Raw genomic sequence first — 25,543 nt, forward strand, 5'->3', positions numbered from 1 at the left:
TGACTTGATGGAGGAGTGTATTACAAGTGTAGAGGGACGTGGAGATGGTCTAGCTGGGTCTAGAAGTGGGTCATTAGACAGAGTGTAAACAGCATGTCTTTTTATGAAGTGCTCTCACTCTCCTTTCTGTGTTGTTCTCTCTCAGACACACACCTGGTGACACCTAATCAGTGTTGTAGCAGGACGAATGGCTTCCAGCCGTCCTTACAGTCTTGTCAAAAACAACACTTCCTTAAAAATCTCTCCGTCTCTCTCTCTCTCACACGCTCACATACAGTCTTGTCACAACAACATTTCTCCGGTAATTACCAGGATGGCCTCTCTCCTGCCGCCCCTCGATGGATGGGTTGAGCCACCATGGGTTCACCCCTCCAGCCATAACTCTACCTAGGACGTCTGCCTACCGCTCCTCACCACCGTGGTGGCCCTCAGACAGCAAATTGGCCTCAGAGAAAGACAGAGGGACAGAATAAGATTCTCAACAAGCATATTGGCGTACAGAGAAGCAGGCATGCCTGCACATAGACATGAAAGAGCATAGAGACAGATACACACACGGGAAACATTCATTCACTTTCGCTATTTGTCGTTTTCCTGTCTCTAAGGAATAATCTATAATACAGACAGTCTTTCCCTCTGACCATTGGCTAGACAGATATCTTTCCTTGAACAGATATAAAAGTGCACACACAAACACACACTCACCCCTGCTGAGGTGATCATTTTGACAGGTGAATATACTGTAGCTGAAGAGGAGTGGAGGACTGAAGATGATGGGAAATATAGGGAAGGGAGAAATAAACTGATAACTGTAAGATGAAAGGTGATAACGTCAGGAAAAGGGGGGAATAGCTTATATGGAAGGATGAAGGAAGGAAGGAAGAAGGGAGGCAGCTGGCAGATCAATACACAGATCCTGAATCTGCAACATGTAAAGAGTCTGTTTTTTTTCTTTCTTTCCTCCAATCCTTACACTAGGCCTATATTATTCACATGGTATTTAGCCTACTATGCATGAAATAGACAAAATTTCAAAATTGAAGCAAGACCATCCAAACTTATCAGGGCACCTTCCTTTTGTCAAAAAAAGAAAAGAAAAAGTGGTATTGAATCCCACATTGCCCATGATGGCTGTTTCAGTGTATCAGTCCTGTGTACTGGTGTGTGATCTATGAATGTGTGAGTGAATGGATGATGGCAAACAATTTTAAAGCACTTTGAGTGCTTTGAGATTGGAAAAATGCTATAAGTGCAAAAATAACAATAGTACTCAGCAAAAAAAAATTTAGAACCTGCGCTGCACAACTTTTATGCTTGACACAATCACTGGGATTGCCAATTTGTTATTTTTTTAACGGATTCTTGCTCTTTTTAATCACTTTAGAAATAGGACACAGAAAATGAAGTCCGAGGTGAAAAATAGGTAGCCTACCTTCTTTGGCCCCTTGATTTTGTCGTCACGTGTCAACACAGGTTAGACACTTTTGAGCTGCCCTAGAGAAAGTTCATTTTTACTAGATGACTGTGAACGCATCTCTAGGAAGACCGCGTCGCCAAGACAACAAGTAAACGCACGCCAGAGTAGACATGGCGGAGCTGCTTAAAATAAAAAGTGACGCTGAAAACTTGCAAAGGGAGTACTTCCTCAGAAACAGGTGCGTATTTTTTGATAACATCAGTTATAAATGACAACTGTGGATGTTGTTCAGCAGTTTCACAGGCCATTACTTACCTGAAATTTCAGCTATGCCTGTAACCACCTGCTAACTAGCATGTCATGTTTGTTGTCAGGGTAAGCTAGCTGCTATTACTTTTATCTAACTGTTGTACTTTTAAGTGTACTGTACATTACAAACACGGTTGTATGCATCGGCAGCGGTGCCACGAGGAAGGTAAATCATATGGTCGTGAGAGGTAATGAAACTCTAAAGCACCTGTAGAGCAAATATACACATGGGACCCACATCAAAGTCAGTCGGTGAGCTTTGCAAGTACCGACTTTAGCACGTAATATAACGTTACACACACACACACACACACACACACACACACGATGCCCTACAATAATGTACATTGTTATTTTTGTGTCTTGTGTGCTTTAGCCAAGCTGAGGAGAACAGACCTAAGGAAAACCAAGCTGCCATCCGGGTCCAGAGCTGGTTCAGAGCCTGCAAGGTGCGGGCTTACCTCAGGTATAACATGTATGGGCGCTGGGCGTGTCTTGGTCTAATGAGACGTTTGGTACATACTCCTTTGCGTGCCACAGGCAAAATACAATACAAGCCTTAATATTTTATATACTAATTTGAGGCTTGCTTTTTCCTGTGGGGGTTGAAAAACATCCAGACAGGACTCAAAGAGTTAAAGGGATAGTTCACCCTAGAATGATATTTCGCTCATTATCTACTCACCCTCATGTTGACTAAGGGCTGGAAGAAGTTTCAGAGTCCACCGTCCCTTCTCTGAGTTACAGGGGGTCTTGGCGTAACAGTGCATGTCCATATAACGGTTGCAAAGGGACACCAGAGCTCTTCGTAAAAAAACACACACAAAAAAACATCCAAATACCTCCATGCTGCTCGTATGTAATGTCCGTCTTGTGCTGAAGCCCCAAATTGCGTAATTGTCCCGAAAAAAATTAAATAAGTCTATATTTTAAGCTTGTTTGTAGCGGAAGCTTCTCGAAGCTCCTCTTCCTGGTCCGTCCAAATCTCGCGTGATTTGCGCCGGCGTCAGTGCGGTTACTGCGAATCACGCGAGATTTGGACGGACCAGGAAGAGGAGCTTCGAGAAGCTTCCGCTACAAACAAGCTTAAAATATAGACTTATTTAATTTTTTTCGGGACAATTACGCAATTTGGGGCTTCAGCACAAGACGGACATTACATACGAGCATCATGGAGGTATTTGGATGTTTTTTTGTGTGTGTTTTTTTACGAAGAGCTCTGGTGTCCCTTTGCAACCGTTATATGGACATGCACTGCTACGACAAGACCCCCTGTAACTCAGAGAAGGGACGGTGGACTCTGAGAATTCTTCCAGCCCTTAGTCAACATGAGGGTGAGTAGATAATGAGCGAAATATCATTCTAGGGTGAACTATCCCTTTAATTTCAAGGGAAACCCTGGTACTAGCTCACTTCCATAATTATCCCACTTCTAGAGCTTTGCAAATGGCCTGGAGGAATAAATGTCGCTTGCACTCTGTGCTCCTTTCACACGCGCAGAAATGAATGTCTCTATCTCTGTGCCTGATCCTATGCTGTGACCCCAGCACCATTCTGCAGGGTCAGCAGACAAACTTCCAGACAGTAGGTTAATTCAGATTACTTTAGTTAATTGATCAATGCGTTAAGTGGATAATTAGCAACAATTTTAGCTGCCTAAGTGAAACTCCGGGGTTGTGCTATACCCACTATAAGCATTGATTTTCTGGGCATATAAATGGCCTTTTGGAAATTGATGGCCTCATTGGAGGCAGAGAATCGCAGTGGACTTGCATTTAGAGTATGTTTGAAGATGAATACAAATGTGTGCAGCTGACTTAAAGGAGGTGAAAGGCTCATTGGACATGATCGAATGCCTGGAGGAGCAGAAATGTTCCGTGTGTGTGTGTGTGGGTGTGTGTGTCTTTGTGAAAGCATGTGTTTGTAAGCATAATGTTTCCCTGACCTTTTTAATTGAAGTCCTTTACAACCTTTCATTTGTATTCAGAAAATGGCTCTTTATTGTTTTTCAACAAGAGTTTGCAGTTTATTACAGCTGTAGCAATCTTATGGTTATATGGTGATTTAATTAATTACAGTGCATTATATACAGGAATGCAATTCAACCATCTCTTTTTTTTTCTATGCAGGTGCCTTGTATTTCTATAATGAATTAATTATGTTTTCTTTTTTTTAATAAGTATCCTTTTTTTTATAGTTCATGCCTAAGTAAACAAGTGATCAAATAAAGAAATACAGAATTTAATTTACATTTTAAATAAATACATATTCTCTATTTTTTTTTTTTTTTACCTCATTTTAACTACGGGAAAATATGCATTTATCCTCTCCCCAATATGACTTTATTACAGCCATCTGCACAAGAAGGCAATCATTATACAGAAGATATGGCGGGGCTTCACAGCAAGGGCACGTTTCAGAAAAATGGTGAAGGTAAGCAAGCGCCTGGAAAGGCTATAGATATATTGATTATGTTATGATAGCATGCATTAGAATTCAATTGCTATATCCCTAAGTCCCTGCGTCTGACCTTAAGAAATATAATTCACTCATTACACATTGGGAAATTAGCACTTAGGAAATATGATGCAATGTGATAAGGAATTCCATCTATATCGCGAACTCCTGGGATGCATATAGAAAGACTGTGGCGAAGAAAGAAAGAGAAGGAAGGAGTAGAAGTGTGTATGGTGAGTGTGTGTGTATGTGTGTGCTTCAGTAAAACAAGGCCCCATTTTCAGCATATTGCCTCCAACTGCTTCTTAATTGAACAGATTGTTGATACCGGATCCAATACCCAGCGCTCTCACATATAATTTTCCCCTGGATTGAGTTTTGTAAACGTATCACAACAAGCTATTTATCATGCCTGTAAATTGACTGTTTGTTAAAGCATAACTGCCAGCCGCCGTTTGGGAGGCGTTCAAGAAATGGAAAGAGGGGGGTGTATGGGTTGGGGGGGGGGTGAGGGGTGGTGAAATAAACGATGAAGGATGTGTCACAACACACATATGGGCTAAAAAGAGGCTGTTTGGTCTCATTTGGAAACAGACGAGCACTAATTTGAATCACTCAAAATTGCCACAGCGCACTATTTTGAATTAGCCCTGAAAGATTCTGTTCTTCCTCTCTCTCTCTCTCTCTCTCTCTCTCTTTCTCTCTCTCTCTCTGTCTGTCTTTTCCTCTCTCACTCTTGTGGACCTTATCATGTGTAATGTGACGTGCACAAAGCCTCATCTCAAAACATCAAGCTGAATTTACAGCCTCCTTTCAAGTCTTTGTCTTCCTTCCCTTCCACTCTTCCCTCTCTTCCCTGTCGTTATTAATAAAGACATGTTGAGATATGAATCCCTTTTATGGTCGACTCTCCAGTTTGCTCCTGAAATGTGCCCCCAGTGGTCGGCCGACACGTTTGGTGTGCGACGGCCTGTCGAGAGCGCTGCTGAATATTCTCTGGCCTTTTGTTAGTCTCTTTTGGCAGCGCTGTCATTGATTATGAAATCCAGAGGAGAGCGTTTGGCCGTCATACATCTCCATTAGCTCACTGCTTGACTACCATAGATTTTCTTGGCCCTTGTCTGCGTTGGTGTATTAAGAGAGTACTGTTCTCCCCTTGATACAAAGTCCCGTTAACCACTCTCTCTCTCCCTCTCTCTATCTCCCTCCCTCCCTCCCTCTCCTTTCTCTCCCTCTCTTTCTCTCCATACCCCTGACTTTTTCTTGTTTCTCTTGTCTGTCTTGCTTTCCCTCCCTCCTGCCCCTTCCCCTCCCCTCTACAGTGGACCTATCTGTGCTGCCTCTGTGCAATGTATTATGTATAAAGAGCTCTTTATCTTTGACGCCTGCTGTGGACAGATCAGAGGGCCGGGAGACAAGGTGTAACGCCATCTTTTCCTTTGTGTTCACAGGCGGCATATTTTATCATGAAGATGAATTTCTACGAGGAGATGGCGGTCAGGGTAAATATCGCCACAGTGTCTTATTTTAGTAAATGGGGAGTCGTGGTGGGGGGACACTGTTTCTGTGTGTGCTGTGAACCCCCACATGGTACACAATAGTAGCCTGTAAGCACTTCATCACACCATTTTACCATAATAACTTCTTTAATCCTATCTTCCTCCTCTTTAATGCTGTGTTTTTGTTTTAATTTGTAACATTATTTAATCCAATTAGAAATCAGATATTATGCACAAATATCTGATTAAATTATACTCGGATATACTTATTTAAATGACTCACTGTAGTTGGTCTATTTATATTGTCAGTATTAACCACTCTAAAAGGGGCCTGCCAGTGAATGCTGTCTTTTTTTTAAATCAAATTGGCTTGTACCTCAGTCTTAGCAGCATTTATTTTATTTTTCTATTCTCTTCAATGCCCTCAATAGTTACTCCTGTTCAACTCATAAATCACAGCACTGTGGCTGTGACTGATGCTTTGGCATTTTTACACAAGGATATTGCGCCGAAACCTTATATTTTTACTATTCCTTATAGTCCACTCTTTTGGCTAACAGTTTCATTCTGCCTCAACTATTAAAAGGTTTTATAGGCCAACAAAAAAATCCACTAGTGTTTATTGAAGAGTGTCTGTCACTGTCCACGTGGTTATAATATTTTCATATTGGTGGAAAAGCCTGGAAATTGAGGGCTTCAAGTTTTACACTTAATAGAAACCCAAACAAATAAAGCTGACCACCCTGTAGTTTCAATAAAGGTCACATTACAAGAGAGACATGGATTCAGGAGGAGTGTTTGACCCTAGCTGTATTAGGTGACAGGGTGAAAGTTTAGAGGTCATATCACCATGTTGAGCAAAGTGGAAGCTTCTGAAGTAAGAAAGCTTTATTACCAATATAAAATAACCACTGTTTCCTATAGGAAGCAATAGGAATTTTAATTGAAAATGAAATGTGTGTGGATAGAGAAGCAAAGTGGCTTAGTGGTTTGCAGTTAAAGAGGATACAGGGTTTGAAATGTGCATTTTACTCTTGTCTGGGTTCTCTTTGGGTGCTCCAGTTTTCTCCCACCTCAAAAGCCATATGTGGGTATTACGAACATTACTGCCACTGCCCTTGACCAAGGCTTTGGCCTCAGAAGTGGTGTTGGTCCCTTGGCGCTGCACTGTGCACTGCCCACAGCTCCTAAAGAGATACCATGGGACAAATACAGAGAAAAACGTCCCCAGGCTGATCAATTAAGTGTAACTTAAAACTTAGAGTTTACAGTTACAGTTAGAAAAAACAATAAAAGGTTATAGTGAAAATATATCTAATAACTGAATGTGGACCAGTATTTTTTTATGATGACACCTGTGGAAAGACTTAATGATTGAATGTGTTTTTTTAGATTGCTCCTTCCCTGCTCAATTTTGGCAGGACTTTGAGCAATCATTTGCAGTCTCAGACTCTAAAAATCTCTCCTGGATAATTGGCCTTTTGGACAGACTGAAGCTTTGTTCATGTGTATGAAAATGAACTAGAGAGAGAGAGAAGGAGAGAGAGGGAAGGAGCAAGATTCTGTGCAAACATGAAGGACATCTGCACTCACAGTCCTTTTTTCTTCTTCTTCTTTTTTTTTTTTTTTTTTTTACCAAAGAAATAGTCAGTGTGTAAATAGAGAGAAAGAGAGACACAAAGGGAGAAACAATCATCTCAGAATCCCCTTGTGACATTTCCTTTGAATCAATTTAGATTCTATTCTTTTTTCTCTTCTCTCCTGTTGTCTTTATCACGCCGTGGTAGCTAACAGAGGATAATGTATTAGGGCCGTAATAGAAACCAGTGTTTACATGCCGCACCCTGGATTTGTATTAGATTCAACAGCATTGATTTCACTAGTCAACAAAGGTCAGCAAGAACTTGGGAGGTGGCAATTACTTTATTTAAAATTATCTATTGACTGGCAGATCAATGCTAATTCTCATTTTGCTCTTTGTTGTTTTTCCCCATCCTCCACTTCTTCTACTCTCTCCTTTTCCCTCTTCTCATTGTGTGATTATTCTTTTACCTGCCATTGTTTTAATCTCCTAATTAGTCTGAAGGACATCCGCCCCCTCGCTTTAAAATGGTCCACTGGTGGATGTGGGTGTGTGTGCTAGCTGCTAGCAGCCTTCACAATCAATGTGGACTTATACAGTTAAATGTATGAAGCTGTGACAGCTGTCTGTTCCACCTTGGACTGTCCCCCCATCACTCCAGGGGGAAAAACTGCATGCATGTTTATGTGTGTTTTAAAAGTTTTTTCCCATAGACATATGTTAATATGTATTGTTTTTCTTGGGTCCTTCAAACTTTAAACTAATGAGAAGAAGCGTTGGTAAGATGGTACTTAGTATGGCAGAAAATGAAAAGAAATACAGCATAACAACGTATTTGTTCCTATGACTTTGTAATATGCTGGTTTTTGTATTAAATACTGTACGTTGGAAGAAAAGACAAACAATAAACTGAAAAAACAAGAATTAAAGACCATAACACCACCATGACTGATTAAATTGGTTTTCAATTCGAATGACTAGTATTTAGTATTATAATTCTTTCATATTTGTTAGTTGTATACACACCACCACCTTTTGAAGCAAACCTCTGTCATGCTTGTATCCTTCACAGATCCAGCGGAGATGGAGAGGATTCTTTGTGAGAAAGTATATCCATAACTTCTACGTACGCAAGAGCTATCTGAAAGGGATTTCCAGAAAGAATGAACTTGTCAGGTAAAATAGCAAAAGAAATGGTTATGAATATGAGAGATAAGACAGTTTGATGTTATTGCAGCTGGATTAAAGCCTGCTTCTCGTGTGCTCTCAGTTTAGTACAGGGGGTTAAGAAAAAAGGAAATTGTTGTACACAGTACTTCACTGTGTCTTCAGTTTTTTTCCACTGCTGTGTGTCTGTGTGTGGGTGCGCATGTGTGCAGACACATGCGTGAAAGGTGTTGGTAAGATCTGTACTTGCGTAGTTGATAGTGTATGAAGAGAACGGAGATAGGAGAAGAGGAAAGGAAGAGTGAAGGAATGAAAGAGACTCAGATATAAAGAGGTGGAGAGGAAAGAAGAGAGAGAGAGAGGGAGAGAGAGAGAGAAGCCCTCTAAAATGCTCGAGGCTAAGAGTGAGAGAAGTGAACGATGTGAAGAAATTAAAAATTAGCCTCTGATTTGAACCGCAGCTCATGCATTAATAAAACATCCTGTGCTCCAGGGCTTACTGCTAGAGATATGCCATCTTTTATTTTTGACAAAAAAAGAAAAAAAAACATCACGTTTAGCTAATAGTCACATTTTTAATGTTGCTAATATATTTTACCAGAAAATATCTTTAGGCCTCAGCTAAAATTAAATGTAAATTTGTTAAAGTGCTCCTTGGATCACTGACTTCCCCCCTCACTTCCCCACCAGCGTTCCATACTCCTTGCCCCTTTTGGAGGTAGGGGGACTAGGCTGTTGAAGTCCATGAAAGAAGTGTTGTCACCTCAGTTTAATAATGCATGAAGACAAACATGCGCAACTTTGTTATACAGACATGAGCACTACTCCAGTGATAAAAGACATAACACCAGGCATTATTGTGCTAATTATTTCTTAAGTAAACTTGACCAAGTGTGGAAACTGAGCATTTCCAGAGGTCATAGTGGAATTGGTAGTCTATGCGTAATTAGGCCAAAAGTAACAGCTCATGAAAACCATTACAAATAAAAATTTTTACAAAATACATACAGTACACGTTAAATGTTGTAGGTCTCGACATCAGCTTACACTTTGCAGTCCATAACAATAACAGTTTGTTTGTTTTTAACAGCTATTGAATATGGCCTTACTATATCTCTCTTTTTCCACTCCTACATAACGTATTTTGAGAACAGGTTTATATAAAGTTAAACTAGATGGACAAAGTGTGATGTGACTGATTTGTGTGTACTGATTTGGTTGTATTGTTTCAACTACGTGACATCCGTCTCTTGAGGCAACCCCTTTCCTCACACACACACACACACACACACACACACACACACAGCCCCTCCTCCACAGTGGTTTCGGGTGTTGAGGTCACTTCACTTCTCCAGTTAATCACATGTTTATTTAGTGCTGCTGGGGTCACGATCAATTAACGCCGTGCCGGCATTTATTTAAAATATCCTTTCTGTGTTAGCCACGGAGCCCTTGGATCACACGCTGCCTGATCACTCACCTTGCAAAGGTCTACTTTTTAATCCACCGGCATGCTCCCTCCCTCTGTAAGTCCGTGTGTCTGTCTGTCCAACCCTCTGTATAAATTATTCAAAGTTGGACTAATGGTCCCCATTTAGCACAGGCTGATCGGCTGCGCATGGTAATGATATAGGAGTAATACATAGACTGCTGAACCTCTCTCCCGCTCCCTCTCTCTTTCTCTGACTCTCTGTCGAAGTCTCTCTTTCTGTCTCGTGACAGATCTCCCCCACACAAAACCATCTGTGTCATTTCATTAGGTACAGCATCAGGCTAATACATGCTACCTATTCTACCCTCTTCACTCTACCCCTCTCCTCCAATCTCTGCCTCTTTTCTATGTCTTTCTTTTTCTCTTTCTCCATCTACTTTGCTCTATATCGTTCTCTCCCTCTCTCTACCATTGGTTAACTGTGCCTCAGTGTCCATCCTCATCCATCCTTCCTCTCCTTCTGCATAGTCTAATGAAGTCAGGACCCCGGCGCAGTCCCCACTCTGCCACAGTTTTCCTTGATACCCCAACAATTTATCACTTTGTCAGGGAGACACTTAAAGTTCCTGGGCTTTAATAAGGGCATGCAGTGGGAAGATGGGGGCAATTAGGAAAGCAGAGCAAGCCCGCTTTGCATATTTACTAAATGTGCTGGTGTCATTGCTGCCGCCACCAACATGGCCTGTTGACTACATGAATTATTCCTCTATCTGCAATAAACAGCTGGGTAATTATTACTGCCATAATCAGATAAATAATTCTCCCTGTGATGTTGCAACAACATTGCAAAATCTTTTAACTTATCCTAAAGAGAACAGAAAAAAAGAAGCTCAGGGAGAATTTACAGTCTTGGTGTTGCGAGGCTGAGCAACACAGTTTTTTTTTTTTTTAATTCTTCTCATGCTATGGTGTCTCTTTTTCACTTTCTACTTTTTTCCTGTCTCCCTTTACTCCAGCTCTCTTCATTTCTCCCTCTCTTGTGTCCCTCTCAAGGACATTCATGAAAGGAGAGCTGCTATGGTGGAGAGAGTACAGGCCTGCCTGAACGCCTGCCCTGCGATCACTCTCTGTTTCTATGCGTCAGTCTTTCTTTAACTGCTCTTTCTTTCTGATCCAGTTTGGGTGGAGACAAGTTCACTCCTTCAGTCTGATTGGATTTGTATATTCCGTGTGTGTACGTGTACGAGTGTGTGTGTGTGTGTGTGTGTGTGTGTGTGTGTGTGTGTGTGTGTGTGTGAAGTATAATCTGGGTGCCGTGCTCTCCATGCCTCTTTAGGAAATTACTTTTGAGAGAGAAACAGTGGAGAAAAGTATAGAACATGTTTGAAATTGAAAGTCCTTTTCACTCAGAGTTTTGAGAATATTGATTGAGGATAATTTCAACAGTGGAATTATTGTTTGTTGCATCCATATCAGTTTAACTACTTTAGTGAACTTGTTAATCAATCAGTCAGTCACTTAAATGGGAATGGTGTGTTATGAGGGTGTTGAAGGCTCAATACATTGAGCTGGTCAATGTCTAAATTGACTAGCTGACTACACCCTCCTTGCCAGCTATTGAATCATTTAATTGGAGCAATTAAGCAGCCAATCAGGTCAAGTCTCCATTAAATATTTAAAACTTGGCCAATTAGCTGCTCTAGTACTGGCCTGGACGACCGCAGGTGTGGCCTACTGTCCTACGATACCTCACTCTCTGATATCCCCTCAGCCCTTGATGCCCCATTGTGAACCAGGGAGTAAATAATTGAGGAAGAAGTGAGAAATGTAGCTGTGCTATATTAGCCATTTAAATAAGTTAACAGTCGTAGGTTAAAATGTCGGTTAAGATTTCAGTTATTTGAAAGTAGTTCAAGTCTAATTAGCTTGTCCAACAGTTCAGCAGCCATCACAAGTAATCTGCAGTCAGAGTTCTTGTACTGCATTATGGCATGCGTACTGTAATAATTAATCCCAAGGAAGTTTATGCAATAATGGAATAAGGCCTGATAATCTTTGTAAAGTGATATGTAAAGTGCATGATGGATGATGATGGAAAACTAAACTAAAGCTAAGTAAACTAATTCCTTACTTGCTGAAAAAGTCCTGTCTTCTATGAAACGTACAGTTCTTATGGCAACCCAAACCTGTGTTTGTGTGTGTGTGTGTGTGTGTGTGCATGTACACTGTATATCATGTCTCGGAGGCCTAAGGATCTTGTTCAGCTAAAACTTTAAAAGGCAAAATTTATGCTATGTTTAAGTTTCAAGGTGTTACTACACCTTGAAAAAAATGTATGCTATGTTTAAGTTTCAAGGTGTTACTACTGTCAGTTATTCCCATTTCAAGTGTTGTCAATGTCCACCAGGATGTGGAGTTCCTCAACAAAAAACATAAAAATAGAAAAACAACTTGAATGTTTAAATGGTTATATATTATGTATAAATTTAGCACCGATCATTGCTGAGAGTCAATAATGAGCTGAAACAGCAGAGAAGTTTAGTATTATCAAGTGTTGCAGTAGCAGGAACAAACATAGCACATTTATATTTTGTCAGGCTGCCCCCAAATACTCGACCAAGCATTAGTCACAAAGTCATTAGTCGACCAAAATTTCATTGGTGAATTGGTCGCAGGATAAAAAAACAAAAACATTTGGAGCTGTGTCTCTATTGGGATTTTATTTGAAGGGCCAGATACAGGAAGTTGTGACACTCACTCGCTGTCAGGTTTTTTTTTTTTTTGTCAAAAGCGACTTTTCCCAACGTTTCTGGTTTGGAGACTCTGACGTTAGCGGGTGCTGCCGTGAGCCCTGGCCCCGTGCCAAAGCACCGGCGGACAGTCTCACAGTAGTGTCAAGGAACAGTCCCATAGTCCTATTAGTCCCCCCATCCTATTATTCGACTAATCGCCCTAAATGACGACTATTGGTCGACCAAGAAAATCTTTGGTCGGGGGCAGCCCTAAAATTTTGTGCTCCAACCTTCCACCAACCTGCAGCCACAACTTAGTCAGATTGCAAAGCAGTATAGTCAGACAGAGTAATGTCTATGTTTTTAGTATATAAATTAGGGTAAATAAAACTTTATAGCCTCATACAGTTAGTGCAGCAAATAAATTGTTTCTTTCTTTCTTTCTTTCTTTCTTTCTTTCTTTCTTTCTTTCTTTCTTTCTTTCTTTCTTTCTTTCTTTCTTTCTTTCTTTCTTTCTTTCTTTCTTTCTTTCTTTCTTTCACTCAAACATGCACACACACACACGCACACGACACAAACACAGAGGGCACGTGCCGTGTACCGAACAGGGCTAATGAGGGTTGTATGTTGTGGCGGCTGGTTGGGTCGACACAGATCGAGGTGCCTTCAGCCGTTACAAATCTGTTTGGCTTTTGTCCACTACACAGCAATTAATAACGCTGGGGATGGGGGCAGGGAAGCAAAGGTCACCCATTCAGCCTGACACACACACACACACACACACACACATGGATACAGACATGTCGACACACATACAAGCAAGTGTGAACACAAAGCACCAGCACTGATACACATACATGCACACTGATATAATCACACCTAAACGCTTGCAGCTCAGACACACAAATGTATGTACACTGGTCCTGACCCCTGAAAGCATTACCCGTCCTTTTGAAGACAGTATTAATGCATGAACCCACACACAAACACAAAATACACACATATTGTAAACACACATATCACCAATTGGTGACTGTCCCATAATAAACTAAAAGTTCATATTTTACATTAATAAGTTGGCAAGGTGGACAAATGGAGGCCACAGAACCTCTATATTCACTCACACACACACACACACACACACACACACACACACACACACACACACACACACACACACACACACACACACACATGCACACGCACACATACAAAGTGCTCTGCATATTTCATTTATTTTGTAATTTAATCTGGTGCTGAGGAAGGAATGAGAATGCAAAGGCAACGAGAGCCGTGTTGTGATTTCTTTTTAAATGTCAGTAGTAGCCACAGAATGTGTTAACCTCACATTACAGACACACTATGAATATTCTGATTTCTCTGTGGAGGTCTGTAATTGAAAACAGAAGTTAGGTAGAGAAAGAAATGGTAAAGAGGAAAGAAAGAAAAAAAAGGAGGGATAGGAAAAGACAAAGGGACTGTTGATGTGCCAGGACTAAAATCGTATTGGTAATGCTCTTGTGGTATTAGATTGGTTTTACTCTTCTCCTTGTGTGTGTGTGTGTGTGTGTGTGTGTGTATTACCATGGCATGTGTGTTTTAGTAATTGTTTCCAATTCCCTTTTTAAGTTATTACCCCCTTGTAACAATAAGGCTGTGTGATTGCGGAATGAAATTGCTGTGTATGGGCTTTTAATGCATCCCATTTAGCCAGCTTCACTTAACAGATGTCACAGACAGACCTGTCCTGGCTGCGGTGATGAAATATATCCATCATCCTCCCACTTATTGCCTCTCGCACTCTCACTTTGCTTTTTTCTCTCCAATGCAGAGCTCCCCTGTCTTTAAGTCTGTCCCAGTGTCTCTCTTATCGTTCAGCAGTTATTTATCCATCTGAAGGACACTTAAGGGATTTGTAAAATTTGTGCCTAAAGACTGTGCTCTTACAGTAATACACGCTAACACATGCGCACACACTTGCAAGTTTAAATTAGTTATGAGGTCAGCTGAATTTCTAGCTAATATGCAGTATGACAGGTTTGTTTGCTCTGACAAAGGTATCATTGAAATATTAGTCTTGTGCATGGTTGTTGAATTAAATCGAAGTATGATTCGTATCCAATCAATAGTACTCATTCAGCAAATCTACATAAATTACATAATGATCAATTGCTCAAACAAATCTGTCTGTTATTTTGAAAAAAGTGTAAAGTTGTAGTTGTAGTTGTCTTAAACACAAACCATGTGCATTAATTTGGAGTTGGAATTTAAAAAAATTTGTTTTCCTTGCAGGAGGGAGTTGGATGAACTTGAGGAACTCCAGAAGAGAGAGAGAGACTGTCTGGAGATGATAAAAGAGCAGACAGCCAAGGTTTACCAAGCTCACCGCTTACACCACCTCCTCAGTACAAAACAGGTTGGTTTGGATCTCAAACATACACACTCACTTATTCATCTCACTTATTTGATGAAGAAATTGCTATAATTAGACCAATATTTGACCAGAGGTGAGTGTGAAATGATGGTTCCTTCTTTCAAAATGGATCAGTCAGAATTTCGCTGCATTATAAATAATTTTACGTAATTGCTCAATTCAAACTAACTTTTAAATTAAAGGAGGTTTAGATCAGCCACTGATCTAACTGATGCAAATGATGATACCATGCTTCTGCCTGAACTGTGACCACACAAGCATAAACATAACAAGCATAAGCATAACACAAGTTAACACACTTTACAATTATCTGGAGTCTCTGTGTCAGTGTAAAATGCATGTTATATATACATAACAGTATACAGGCAGATTCACACCCATACACATGTGCACATGTATGCGCATGCACAGCTAAACATGCAGGGACTCACAGAGGAAAGCAAAAAAAAAAAAATACAGCTAGGGAGTTTCTCCAGAAAGTGACTACAGAGAGAGAAACATCTTCTGTCATTCCTTTTGTTAACATAGGTGGGCTGTGTGCTGGTAAGTTGTGTGTGCACACATGAGTAAGTATGTGTCCTCATGGCTCTTCTGATGTGCTGAGTGGATTATTTTAGTGCTTCCCCTGGCACAGGTGTGTGCACGCGTGTGTGAGTGTGTGTGTGTGTGTGTGTGTGTGGCATTCACGCATCTCTGTGACTCCCCACTGGGATCATAATGAAGACAAAGCACACTGGTCACTGTTGATTCAGCACCACCACTTCTCCTGCTCTCTCTATCCCTCTCTTCCTCTCTCCTTCATGCCTGTGCAACCAGCATCGTCATCATCTGTCTCACAACCTTTCCTCCTGCTGGTATCCCATGTTCACCTAAGATGCTAACATACAGTACACAACTCCCAAACATTTTATTTTGAAAATGATGTAAGCTGGGGTCCGGTGAAGTTTGTATATTGTCACCCTCCAGTTGCATTGAGGTGGTTGTGTAAAGAAAAGTCCATTGTTTTGTTTTTTTTAAATAATTTTATATAGAGTTATCTTGGGTATTTTATGAATAATCAAGAAGGAAAGCAAGCAAGTAGAAAAGTTTTCTGTTCTTCGCTGCCCTCTGTCCATCTCTTTCTCTCTATGTATCTCTCTCTCTTTCTCTGCATATGGCAGGGGACTCTTTCCCTTCGTAGCTCTGACCTTGTCAGCAGTGAATAGATGGCTCTCCCACACAGTTCATCCTTCCTCACTTCTCGGACCCCAGCCCACACACACACATACCGTACACATACACTCACACACACATGCACACACAGCTTACCAAAAGGCCCCAAGTCCCTCTGACAGAGACAGAGAAGGTGTGTTCCCCGGGTCAACATCATTGCTCTTCCCGTAGCTAGGTTGGTACTTTTGGGCTTGTGTGCGAATGGATGTGTGTGTGTGTGTGTGCGCATGTGTGTCTTCAGGAGTGGCAAGATTTACGTGTGTGTAGGCATTTGGGTGGTGTGTATGTCCCCACCGGGTACCCATCCTTCTGTCCCTTCCCTGTTTGAGGTAGATATGTACACTCATACCTATTGCATTTTATAGACTGATAGTGGGCACTAAAGAAATGTCATTGAATACAGAGAAATGGCTGATGCATTGCAATGCATTACTTTAGATGCTGCAGTGTTTTTTATGCTATTGTGGTTATTCTGTCATGTAATTACTTAATTACAGCCAAGTACATACCGTAGGCTACAGTATGTGTAAAAACCTTGGTCGGGACCTTTTCATTTTCTGTGAAGTCCTTTAACATGACTGTGAATGCAAAAGAACAAGTGCAGTACTCTTTTAGCAGCAATTTACTACAGGAGGAACACATCAGCATGTGGAGTTAGTAATGGAGGGACAAGACACAAATATTCAGATCCTAATATTTTTTCCTCTATCTTGTCTTGATTTAATTATTTCAAGGACACGTATAGTTAATTATGATAATGTATAGCATTGTTAAATATTATTATTTGCTGCAGTGATTCAATCTCATATTGGAATATACTTCTATTACCTACTTTCATAATCTGAAAGAAAGGACATTACAAATTCTGCAAGTTGACGTGTAAGACATTACTAGAGAGGCACATTCATCAATAGAAACATCTAAAACTAAAATTGTATTTTAAAAGCATTTGTCAGTTTGTTAAGATTAAAAGTTATTTTGCTATTGCAAGTGTCCACGTGGGTGCCTCTGCTGACTAGAGTCAGGAAAATTGCTCAAATTGGTGGTCTGCCCATTGACTCAGGAGAAATAAGTCTACTGTCTGCCTCTTGACATAGAGACTCATTAATAAAAATAATCAGCTGTTATCCAGTTGTGTCTATAACCCATGGTTAAATAAATCAGACTCAGTGGAGTTGAAATAATTTCTCTCCACTCATTCTGAAACACTTGACATTTACATCATAAGTACTCATGGCCTCATAATGAAACATTTACTAATTAACCAGTCTGTTAATATGTTATTTTTTAAGTGTGAGGTTTGGGTCGATATAGTTGGAGCAATTTCCCACTTATGCCCTTTCTTTCTCCTCTCTCTCCGCTGTTTCAGTCTTTTAGAGTGGCCTAAATAGCAAGCAGTTTTATTAGCATATAGAGTAGATACAGAGTCCTCCAACTCAAAGCTTTGGTCTGGTAATTAACACACAGGCAAAAGGATCACTGTGATTTGAATAATTATTACTGAGGCTGTCTGTGGCAAATCTGTATCCCACTCTAGAACAGGAGAGGCAAAGTTTTGTATGTGTGTACATGTCTGTATTTGTCCCTTTGAACAACGAGATTCAAGTCATGTATGATGCCACATTTAAGACAGATGCAGTTATCTCTGTAGTATTTTTTTTGCTATCAGTCCATCTTTCTGTGTGAAGTGCCCACAATTAACTTCCATAGTCAAATAATTATCCTAGCAAAAGCTTTTTGTTGGCCAAGAGCCACATTAGAAGTAGTGAAGATCCACAACTGTTGTCAGTATGCACACCAAATGTTTGGATTGATATGAATAATAAGAAGGGCAAAACAGGCAAAAGTCTGCTGAAAAAGTATGAAGAAGTTGTTAACAAAAGTGATGTTTTAAATTACCTTAGAATATCTTCTGTTATGGCTTAAAGGGACAACGAGGAGTTTTGGAAAAGCGAAGCGTTTTCACACTACATTTATGAGCCTCCGCGCGCACCGTGAAATTCTTTGACCGGCGCAAGACGGACTCATGTTTTCATTCATCAAGAATTAAAGTCAGAGGTTCAAAGACGATCACATACCGTCGTAGTTCCGACCATAAACGGTGATTCGGCGGCGTTATTCTCATGACTCGCCACGAAACCGAAAGTAAAGAAACGCTGGTCGGCTCGACCAGCATTTCCGCCACCACTAATAATAACAAAATAACGATAGAGACAAAACGATATATTTATCGAAAATGGGCCCATTAACAAGTGTGGGTAGCGTAGATTCATCCACATTAACGTGAGACTTTTTTATAACCAAATAGAAACTCCTCGTTGTCCCTTTAAATGACTAACAGTTGTTATTTTCATTTTAAGTTGTCCCAGGTGGCCATTCTTTGGTTTGAAGACCCCCCTGATAAATAAAATTACTCTTTGGTTTTCCCAAACTTCAAATGGATTTTAAAACATAGTAGTGACAGGGGAGTAAAACACCAAACATCAATGCCACAGAACTACAGTGCCCTTGGTTTGAATCTGAGTGAAATGCTGTAGTCCTCTGCTCATATCTTTTCCCAGATATTTTCAGTTGCAGTAAATTGTTATGTTAAATAAAATGAGCAGTGAATAATAGTAATGTTCCCACAGCCAGTCAGAAATATGTGTATGGATCTAATCATATCATATTGCTCATGCTTATTCTCCGTGTGTTGATCAGTCTCACTTTCTTAATACAGGCTCAACCCCTCTCTCTCTTTCTCTCTTTGTCTCTCACTCACTCTCTCTCTCTTTCCCCATCTCCCCCTCACTTTCGTTCCTCAGTGCCCAGGGGTCTTCAACTCTCCATTCAGGCCAGCCCCCCATGAGACAGAACTGCTGCTGCGGCAGGTCAAGTACCAGGCCCCCACCAGACTGGCCCCCAGAGGCAGAGCTTGTCTCTGGGGCATGCCTGACTCTACCCAGAGTTACCATGGGAGTCTTGGATCCCCCTGGATCAAAACCACTAGAACCTGCTCCTCCTCCAAGCCCATATTGCCCCCCATTGTCGACAAGAAACAGCAGGTGAGATGGTCAAAGCTCTGATCATGTCAGACATAAACAGGTGGAGACAGGTGGAAACGATATATATATACAGTATATATATAAAAAAAACTACAGGAACGCATAATTTAAGGGAGAAGAATAAGATAAGAAAAGACAGTGGAAAAGAGCATGCACAAGAGGTGAAAGAGAATATTAGTACTACAAAGTGTCATAGTAATTATTAGAGCCCCACAACGTCCCCTTATTTCCCCATGGGGGATGGTTCTTGATGAAAGCAGAGATCCTTTAAAACTCCTTTCAAAGAAGAATGACATCATTAAAACATGGCAGACAGCTCTCTCGGGGGATACAGCACAGAGTCGCTTAGTGTCTATATTTCAGCGAGTACAGTTATATGTTGCTATGAAATGCTATCATCAGTGAGTCCCATTGGAGCTGGAAGATGGTACTTTAAATCAATATCACAGTTATTTAAACTTTTACTTCCTTTATTAGTGAACCATTACTCAGCCTCTCTTTTTAAGCCATGCACGTCTTATATTCATCTTTGTATAACTAATATGTTGATTGTGCCAACCTACAGTAGGTCACTATCCATGTTGCATTCACTGTCAATAGACTGGTTTACTAATTAGACCAAATCAGGAAGCCAACATAGGTGTCTGTGTCATCCTGAAGTTTTAGTTTCTGCCCATCCAGACTACAACCCAGTCTGGATTTTAAACTTAAATGGAGCCAGGAGCCTCTCCAAATGTCTCGAAAACTTATTGTGGATGTAGCCTGAGGCCACTGAACTCAACATATTATTTTTTTTAAAAAGGACATCTCATGAACACAGGAGTACTGAGTTGCTGGACACTCTTTTAGAGCACATGTGTCAATTGAGGTATGGGGTTTTGTGCACGGCACGCATGTGTGTGTGTATGTTAATGATTTGATGAGGAGCCATTTCAGCATTTGTGTTATTTACGCTCTGTAGCTCTTTATGGCAAAGTGCTTTCCCTATTATTAGTTTCTAGTAATGTAAAACATAAGTGAGCAGAAATGAGGCGTGGATTTGTCTCATTTTATTAGCTGTACTTCACACACATGCACACAGACAGCTGGCTGTAGTTAGGGTGAGTTCATTAATGGTGTCAGGAAAGTCTCCTTGCTGACGTGGAGAAGAATACATTATTTATCTTTATTTAAACGTGTCTGTTTCTGTGTCTCTGCCTTCCTGTGTTTCTTTGTTTTGTATGTGTGATTAGTGTAGGAAGCCCCCCCCCCCTCTTTCCCTGGTGTGATAACTATCTAGTGGTGATGGATAAGGTTGAGGTGCTGGCTGTGGAAGTGGTCAGGCCAGGCCACCGATCCCATGGCGATAGGAGCAAGGACAGGGTCCCTGTCCTTCCCTCTATCTCTCCCCTCTCATCCTCCCTCCTTTTTTAACACCAAACAACAACTGAAGGTCACCTCAAACAAAGCAACAACATTTAAGTTAATCTGCACAAAGTTTACACGTGATTTTCAGAAAAAGAGAATACACACGTCTACGAGTTACAGAGTGATGCATGTTTAGAAGAGACAGTTTCTCATTCTTCTTCATTAGAAACCCATAAGTTTCAATATTCCTTTGGTATTTGTAACTTGAAAATGTATTTGTGTGCCGGATTATTAGCATTTCACACAACTGCTGGATTGTGAAAACAGCATCCCCGCTTTTGGTCGCAAACAAGGAAGTATTAACATCACTTAGTGTTGAGTTGGAAAATGTTGCCTTTATTTTTTAATAGGTGATAACCATTGAATGTTTTAAAAATCTCCAATGTCTTTTGTGTATTTATTTGACAATTGTGATGATGAAGTCTTAAGGGGACACATGGGGGGAAGTAAGGTTAAACAAGGAATGGTATAAAAACTTATTCCTAAAAGCGACTTTTCTTTGTCTTTGCAACTTTGATGTATCAGTAGACACCAGAAACCTATCACTCCAGGGAAGGAGCCACAATGTCAAGTAGCTGTACAAGGGGAAAAAAATGACAGACAGCTGTTTCAAGCCATTTAACTGCCTTTATTTGAGATTGCCTCCAACAATACTGTATGAGTGGAATTTTCTCATCAGTTCGAAACAGGCTATATATTTGAATCAAAAAAATTCACACACTCAGAGGAATAATTAACAATAATGTTGATTGTCTTTTACCCTTATATTTTTTACTAATGACAAATCATTGGAAAAGACTTAAATCTGCCTTTTCAGTGCTATGATGGTATTGCACAAGACAATACCCACAGAAATGGCACATGGGTAAATAACACACTACTAAACCTCTTGTCTTTGAGGCTCCTGAGATAAGATGATAGATAAGCAGCTGGGAAGTCCCAGTTCACAAACTGCAGGTGAGTTTTCGATGGTTTTCCTAACAAATATGTGATAAGTAGATTAGTAGTCACTGATCAACACATTTACCTATTGTGTGCTGTGTAGCTTAGTCCCACCTCACACCTTGTTCAGTGAACAGTATTATGACAGGCCAGGAAAACAAAATAACATGCCGTTGCTGCTCTCCCATCATCTAGGAGGTGAATCTTAAGATAAAGACGTTTATGCACAAATCTCCCCTTGAAGGCTCAGTGTACCTTTCTAGTATAGGAATCTGAACTTTGTGGTCCGGCCCTCAGAACTGAGATGGCATCACGCACTTATGTTGTGTTGATGACTCTTCTGCTCTCCTTGATCGATCGAGCCTAAATAAACTTCTTCAGTATAAGACGTCCAGGACGCCGGTGCTTCTTCTTCCTGCATCACCTCAGAATTTCTCCCGAACATTTACCAACTTTTGTTTTATTTATTAAGTGTGTGAGACTGATACACTGTACGCCATCTGCAGTGCATGCCAAAAATCATCAGGACAACTGTTGAGTCAGCCAATCTCATGTTTACATTTTTTCTCAGTTTTCTCCATATCTATCTTTGTTCTTGCTCATCTTTCTCTGCATCCCTCCCCTTTATCCTCACATCCCTAGTTCTTTCGGAAATAAATGTTTACTCTATTTTCTCTCTGCCCCCCTCCTTCTCTCATGGTGGCTGTGCCACAGGAGGAGAGATGAAGTGCATTGGCCTCTGGTTTTAGCATTAAGCCAAAACTACCTGTGAGAGGGGCATCGCATACAGTAGCTTACTGGGTAGGTACCCCATATTGAAGCTATAGTCCTTGCTTATAGGCCCTGAGTTTGATTCCACCCACCTGCACTTTGGTGCATGTCATTCGTTCTCTCTCTGTTCACCCATTTGCTGTCTCTACATCTATTCTGTCAATTAAAGGCATAAAAGCCCCCCAAAATACTTTAAAAAACTACCTGTGAGAGAGGGATCAGAAAAAGAAAGATGTGGTCAGTAATAGAAGGATACAGTGATCGTTATCTGATTCTTGTGTCTGTCTGTGTGTGTGTTTCTGTGGTTGTGGTTATTTCAGGGTGTGCGCAGAGAGCCAGGGGAAGTGTGGGAGCAGCGTGTACGTTGTCCTGACCTGACATTGCATCTGCGGACCTCTTACACACACCTGGAGGAGACCCAGAATCAGCTACGACAACACAAGTTTGTAAAACTCAACAATGGACACATACAGTATACACACAAATGTGGATTAAAGAACACCCACACAAAAATTTTGATTATAGAAGCATTCTCATATACACCCACACAGGCATGAACATAAACTGTAAGTGTTTCAAAAAACCATCTCTCTGTTTTTTTTTATAACTTTCTATATAACAAGACGTGCTAATACGTGCCTGTGAACATATACACAAATTTGCACATGTTGTATGAACTCAGTGTGGTCACTAGCAGATTCACGCAACATTAAGTAGCAAATGGTCATGTCCTTATTATGAAAACTAATGGGTGTCACTGTTATTATTCCTCTGTTTGATTGTCTCACAAAATAATTTCACTGATAATAGTGTAAAAGACATTTCAGTCCTTTGTCCCACTAAAATTAAATGACTAAACAGACATTTTTATAAAAGTCTGCCTTTTAACCCAAAGTCATTTTCTGCACTAGAGATTCATGCTCAACCCAATTTGATGTTTTAGTCAGCAACTTGTGCTTGACTTCAAAGTTTGTGACATTCAACTTGTTTTTGACATGTCTTGACATTTACCAACCAGAGGAACAGGGAGTGTCTTCCACCATGAGAGCCACAGCAGCAGTTCCTTTACGCAGCCAGCCTAGGCCCTTCAGATATCCCACACTGGCTCCAAGAGGAGGTAGGTTAAAAACTACAAACATAAACATCATTCTTGCCATAATTCTTATTATTATACATTTATTTGTTATATGTCCTGTACATATACAGTATGTCCCTAAATAAAGTCATCATTAGAGACCACACACCCACTTAGCCAATATACTGTGCAGAGATGCAAAACTGATGAATGCTTCCTTACCTGCCTGGTCTCTGTACACACAATCCATCAAGATGAAAAAACCCTCACTTAAACCATTTTAACGCACTAGTACTATGTGATAATGGGGGTTACACTGATGTAAACCTGCAAATGACCCATTTTATACTTGACTGCTGTTACATGTAGTCAACATTGTTAACCAGAGACAGAGGTGAGGCAAACACATTATGGCTATACACAGTTCTACACAAGACCAAGACTACGCAAGACCATATGTATATGGTTTGTTTTAAGCATAACAGGGCAATTGTGTATCATTTGATATAAAGGGTTTGCGGCCATATTTTTGCTGGAAATTTATTGTGAAAGAAAAAGGGAAGGAACATCTGTTTGGCAGTTTACTGTATAGTTTATTTTACACACTGTTCACATTGTTGATACCCGTTTTCACTGTTTCACTGTTTCAATGTCAGACTTATATTAAACCCAGGTCTGGAGCTTCATCATGAGGTCAGCTCAATCATCACCGTTTAACAAAGGTAGACTGATGGCAGACGTAGGTTTATCCTAGGGTAGCCTGAGTTTCAGTCTGATTCTCCTCTAAAAGAAAAGAGGAAACAGAGAAGCAGTGTAGCCTAACCCTTTCAACTTGAGTTGCACAAATTTGTCAAAAGTGACAGCAATTTAATAAATCGCCGCTCTCCATCACACGCATATGCACACCCACCCACACACATGCACACAATTCCCAGTTATGCCCTCCACTGCCCCCTCTCCATGTATACGTAAATGAGGTATATGCAAGGGTGTGTGTGTGTGTGTGAGTATGTTGGAGAGAGAAATGTGTGTGCGTGGGCCCTGCAGTCTGGTCCAGGCATTAGGTAATTGACTGTGTCTTTGCTCAAGGCCTTTCATGGATCACCGTCCTTTATTAGCTCACTTCCCAGCACACACATACACACATATATGCACACGCACACACACACGAAGTTCCCAGCAGCTCCACCCCAACCTCTTACCCCCCCACCACCAGCACCCAGACCCAATTGCCCGGAAACGAGGAGTGAAACAAGAGAGAGAGAGAGAGGAGCAAGCGAAGGAGGAGAGAGCAGCGACAGGGGAATGAACTAACACGGCCCCAGGAAGTGGAGATAAATAAGTATGGGGAGTGAGTGGGCGGGTGAATGGGGTCTCCTGCAGCTGACAACAGGGGTTGGGGGAGTAGGATCGGTTTTGCTCGATGCATCTATGCTGTATTTGTTAACACAGTTTTTATGGAACGCTTTGTAACGTCTTTGTGTTTGGACATGTTGGGTAAACGACATTTTTCACTGATGGTACAGAAATTGTAGCCAGCAGGGATAATTTGGCTCACCATGAGAAATCACTTTGTAATTTTGCATACTGAGTAAGTGAAATCATTGTCTCATTTTTCAAAATCAACCAAACAAACAGGCAAACCAAATATATACTTCATCGTAATATTTTTCAGATGTTTCTACATTTTTGTTCTCATATGGAGGCTGGAGGCATATTGTTTTTGATTTGTCTATCTGTCCGACCAATTCTAATGGACACATTATTTTATTGATCCCTTGATGGAACCTCCTCAAATTTGGCCCAAACATTCGCTCGGACTCAGGGATGGAATTATTCGATTTTGGGAGGCAAAGGTCACAGTGTGGTGACCTGACAAAACACAGTTTTGATATTATTTATTTCGAGAACACTTCAGTGGACTCCCTTGGACATGCAACTGTGAGGTGCTAATTCTATTTTCAGTAGAAATTACATTTAAATGAACAGGAAACTAAACTGTAAAGAAACGAACCCATTGCCACAAGTTACCTGCCTAAACAACATCTGCACACAAATGAATG

General features: G+C 40.7%; 1 protein-coding gene across 1 annotated transcript in view; it reads left to right on the plus strand.

Annotated features, from left to right (window-relative positions):
• The first annotated feature begins 1,547 nt into the window (after nt 1-1,547).
• Nucleotides 1,548-25,543, plus strand: part of spata17 (spermatogenesis associated 17) — a 36,236-nt gene continuing 12,240 nt past the window's right edge. The window contains exons 1-9 of the mRNA XM_085773110.1: nt 1,548-1,655; nt 2,103-2,192; nt 4,078-4,159; nt 5,635-5,685; nt 8,337-8,440; nt 14,888-15,011; nt 19,046-19,285; nt 22,726-22,847; nt 23,424-23,522. Coding sequence (XP_085629236.1) covers nt 1,588-1,655; nt 2,103-2,192; nt 4,078-4,159; nt 5,635-5,685; nt 8,337-8,440; nt 14,888-15,011; nt 19,046-19,285; nt 22,726-22,847; nt 23,424-23,487 — 945 coding nt within the window. The 5' untranslated portion in view covers nt 1,548-1,587 and the 3' untranslated portion in view covers nt 23,488-23,522. The remainder of the gene's footprint in view (nt 1,656-2,102; nt 2,193-4,077; nt 4,160-5,634; nt 5,686-8,336; nt 8,441-14,887; nt 15,012-19,045; nt 19,286-22,725; nt 22,848-23,423; nt 23,523-25,543) is intronic.

Source organism: Trachurus japonicus, chromosome 3, assembly GCF_045865225.1.
Source record: "Trachurus japonicus isolate A0001 chromosome 3, Traja_1.0".
Classification (NCBI taxonomy): Eukaryota; Metazoa; Chordata; class Actinopteri; order Carangiformes; family Carangidae; genus Trachurus; species Trachurus japonicus.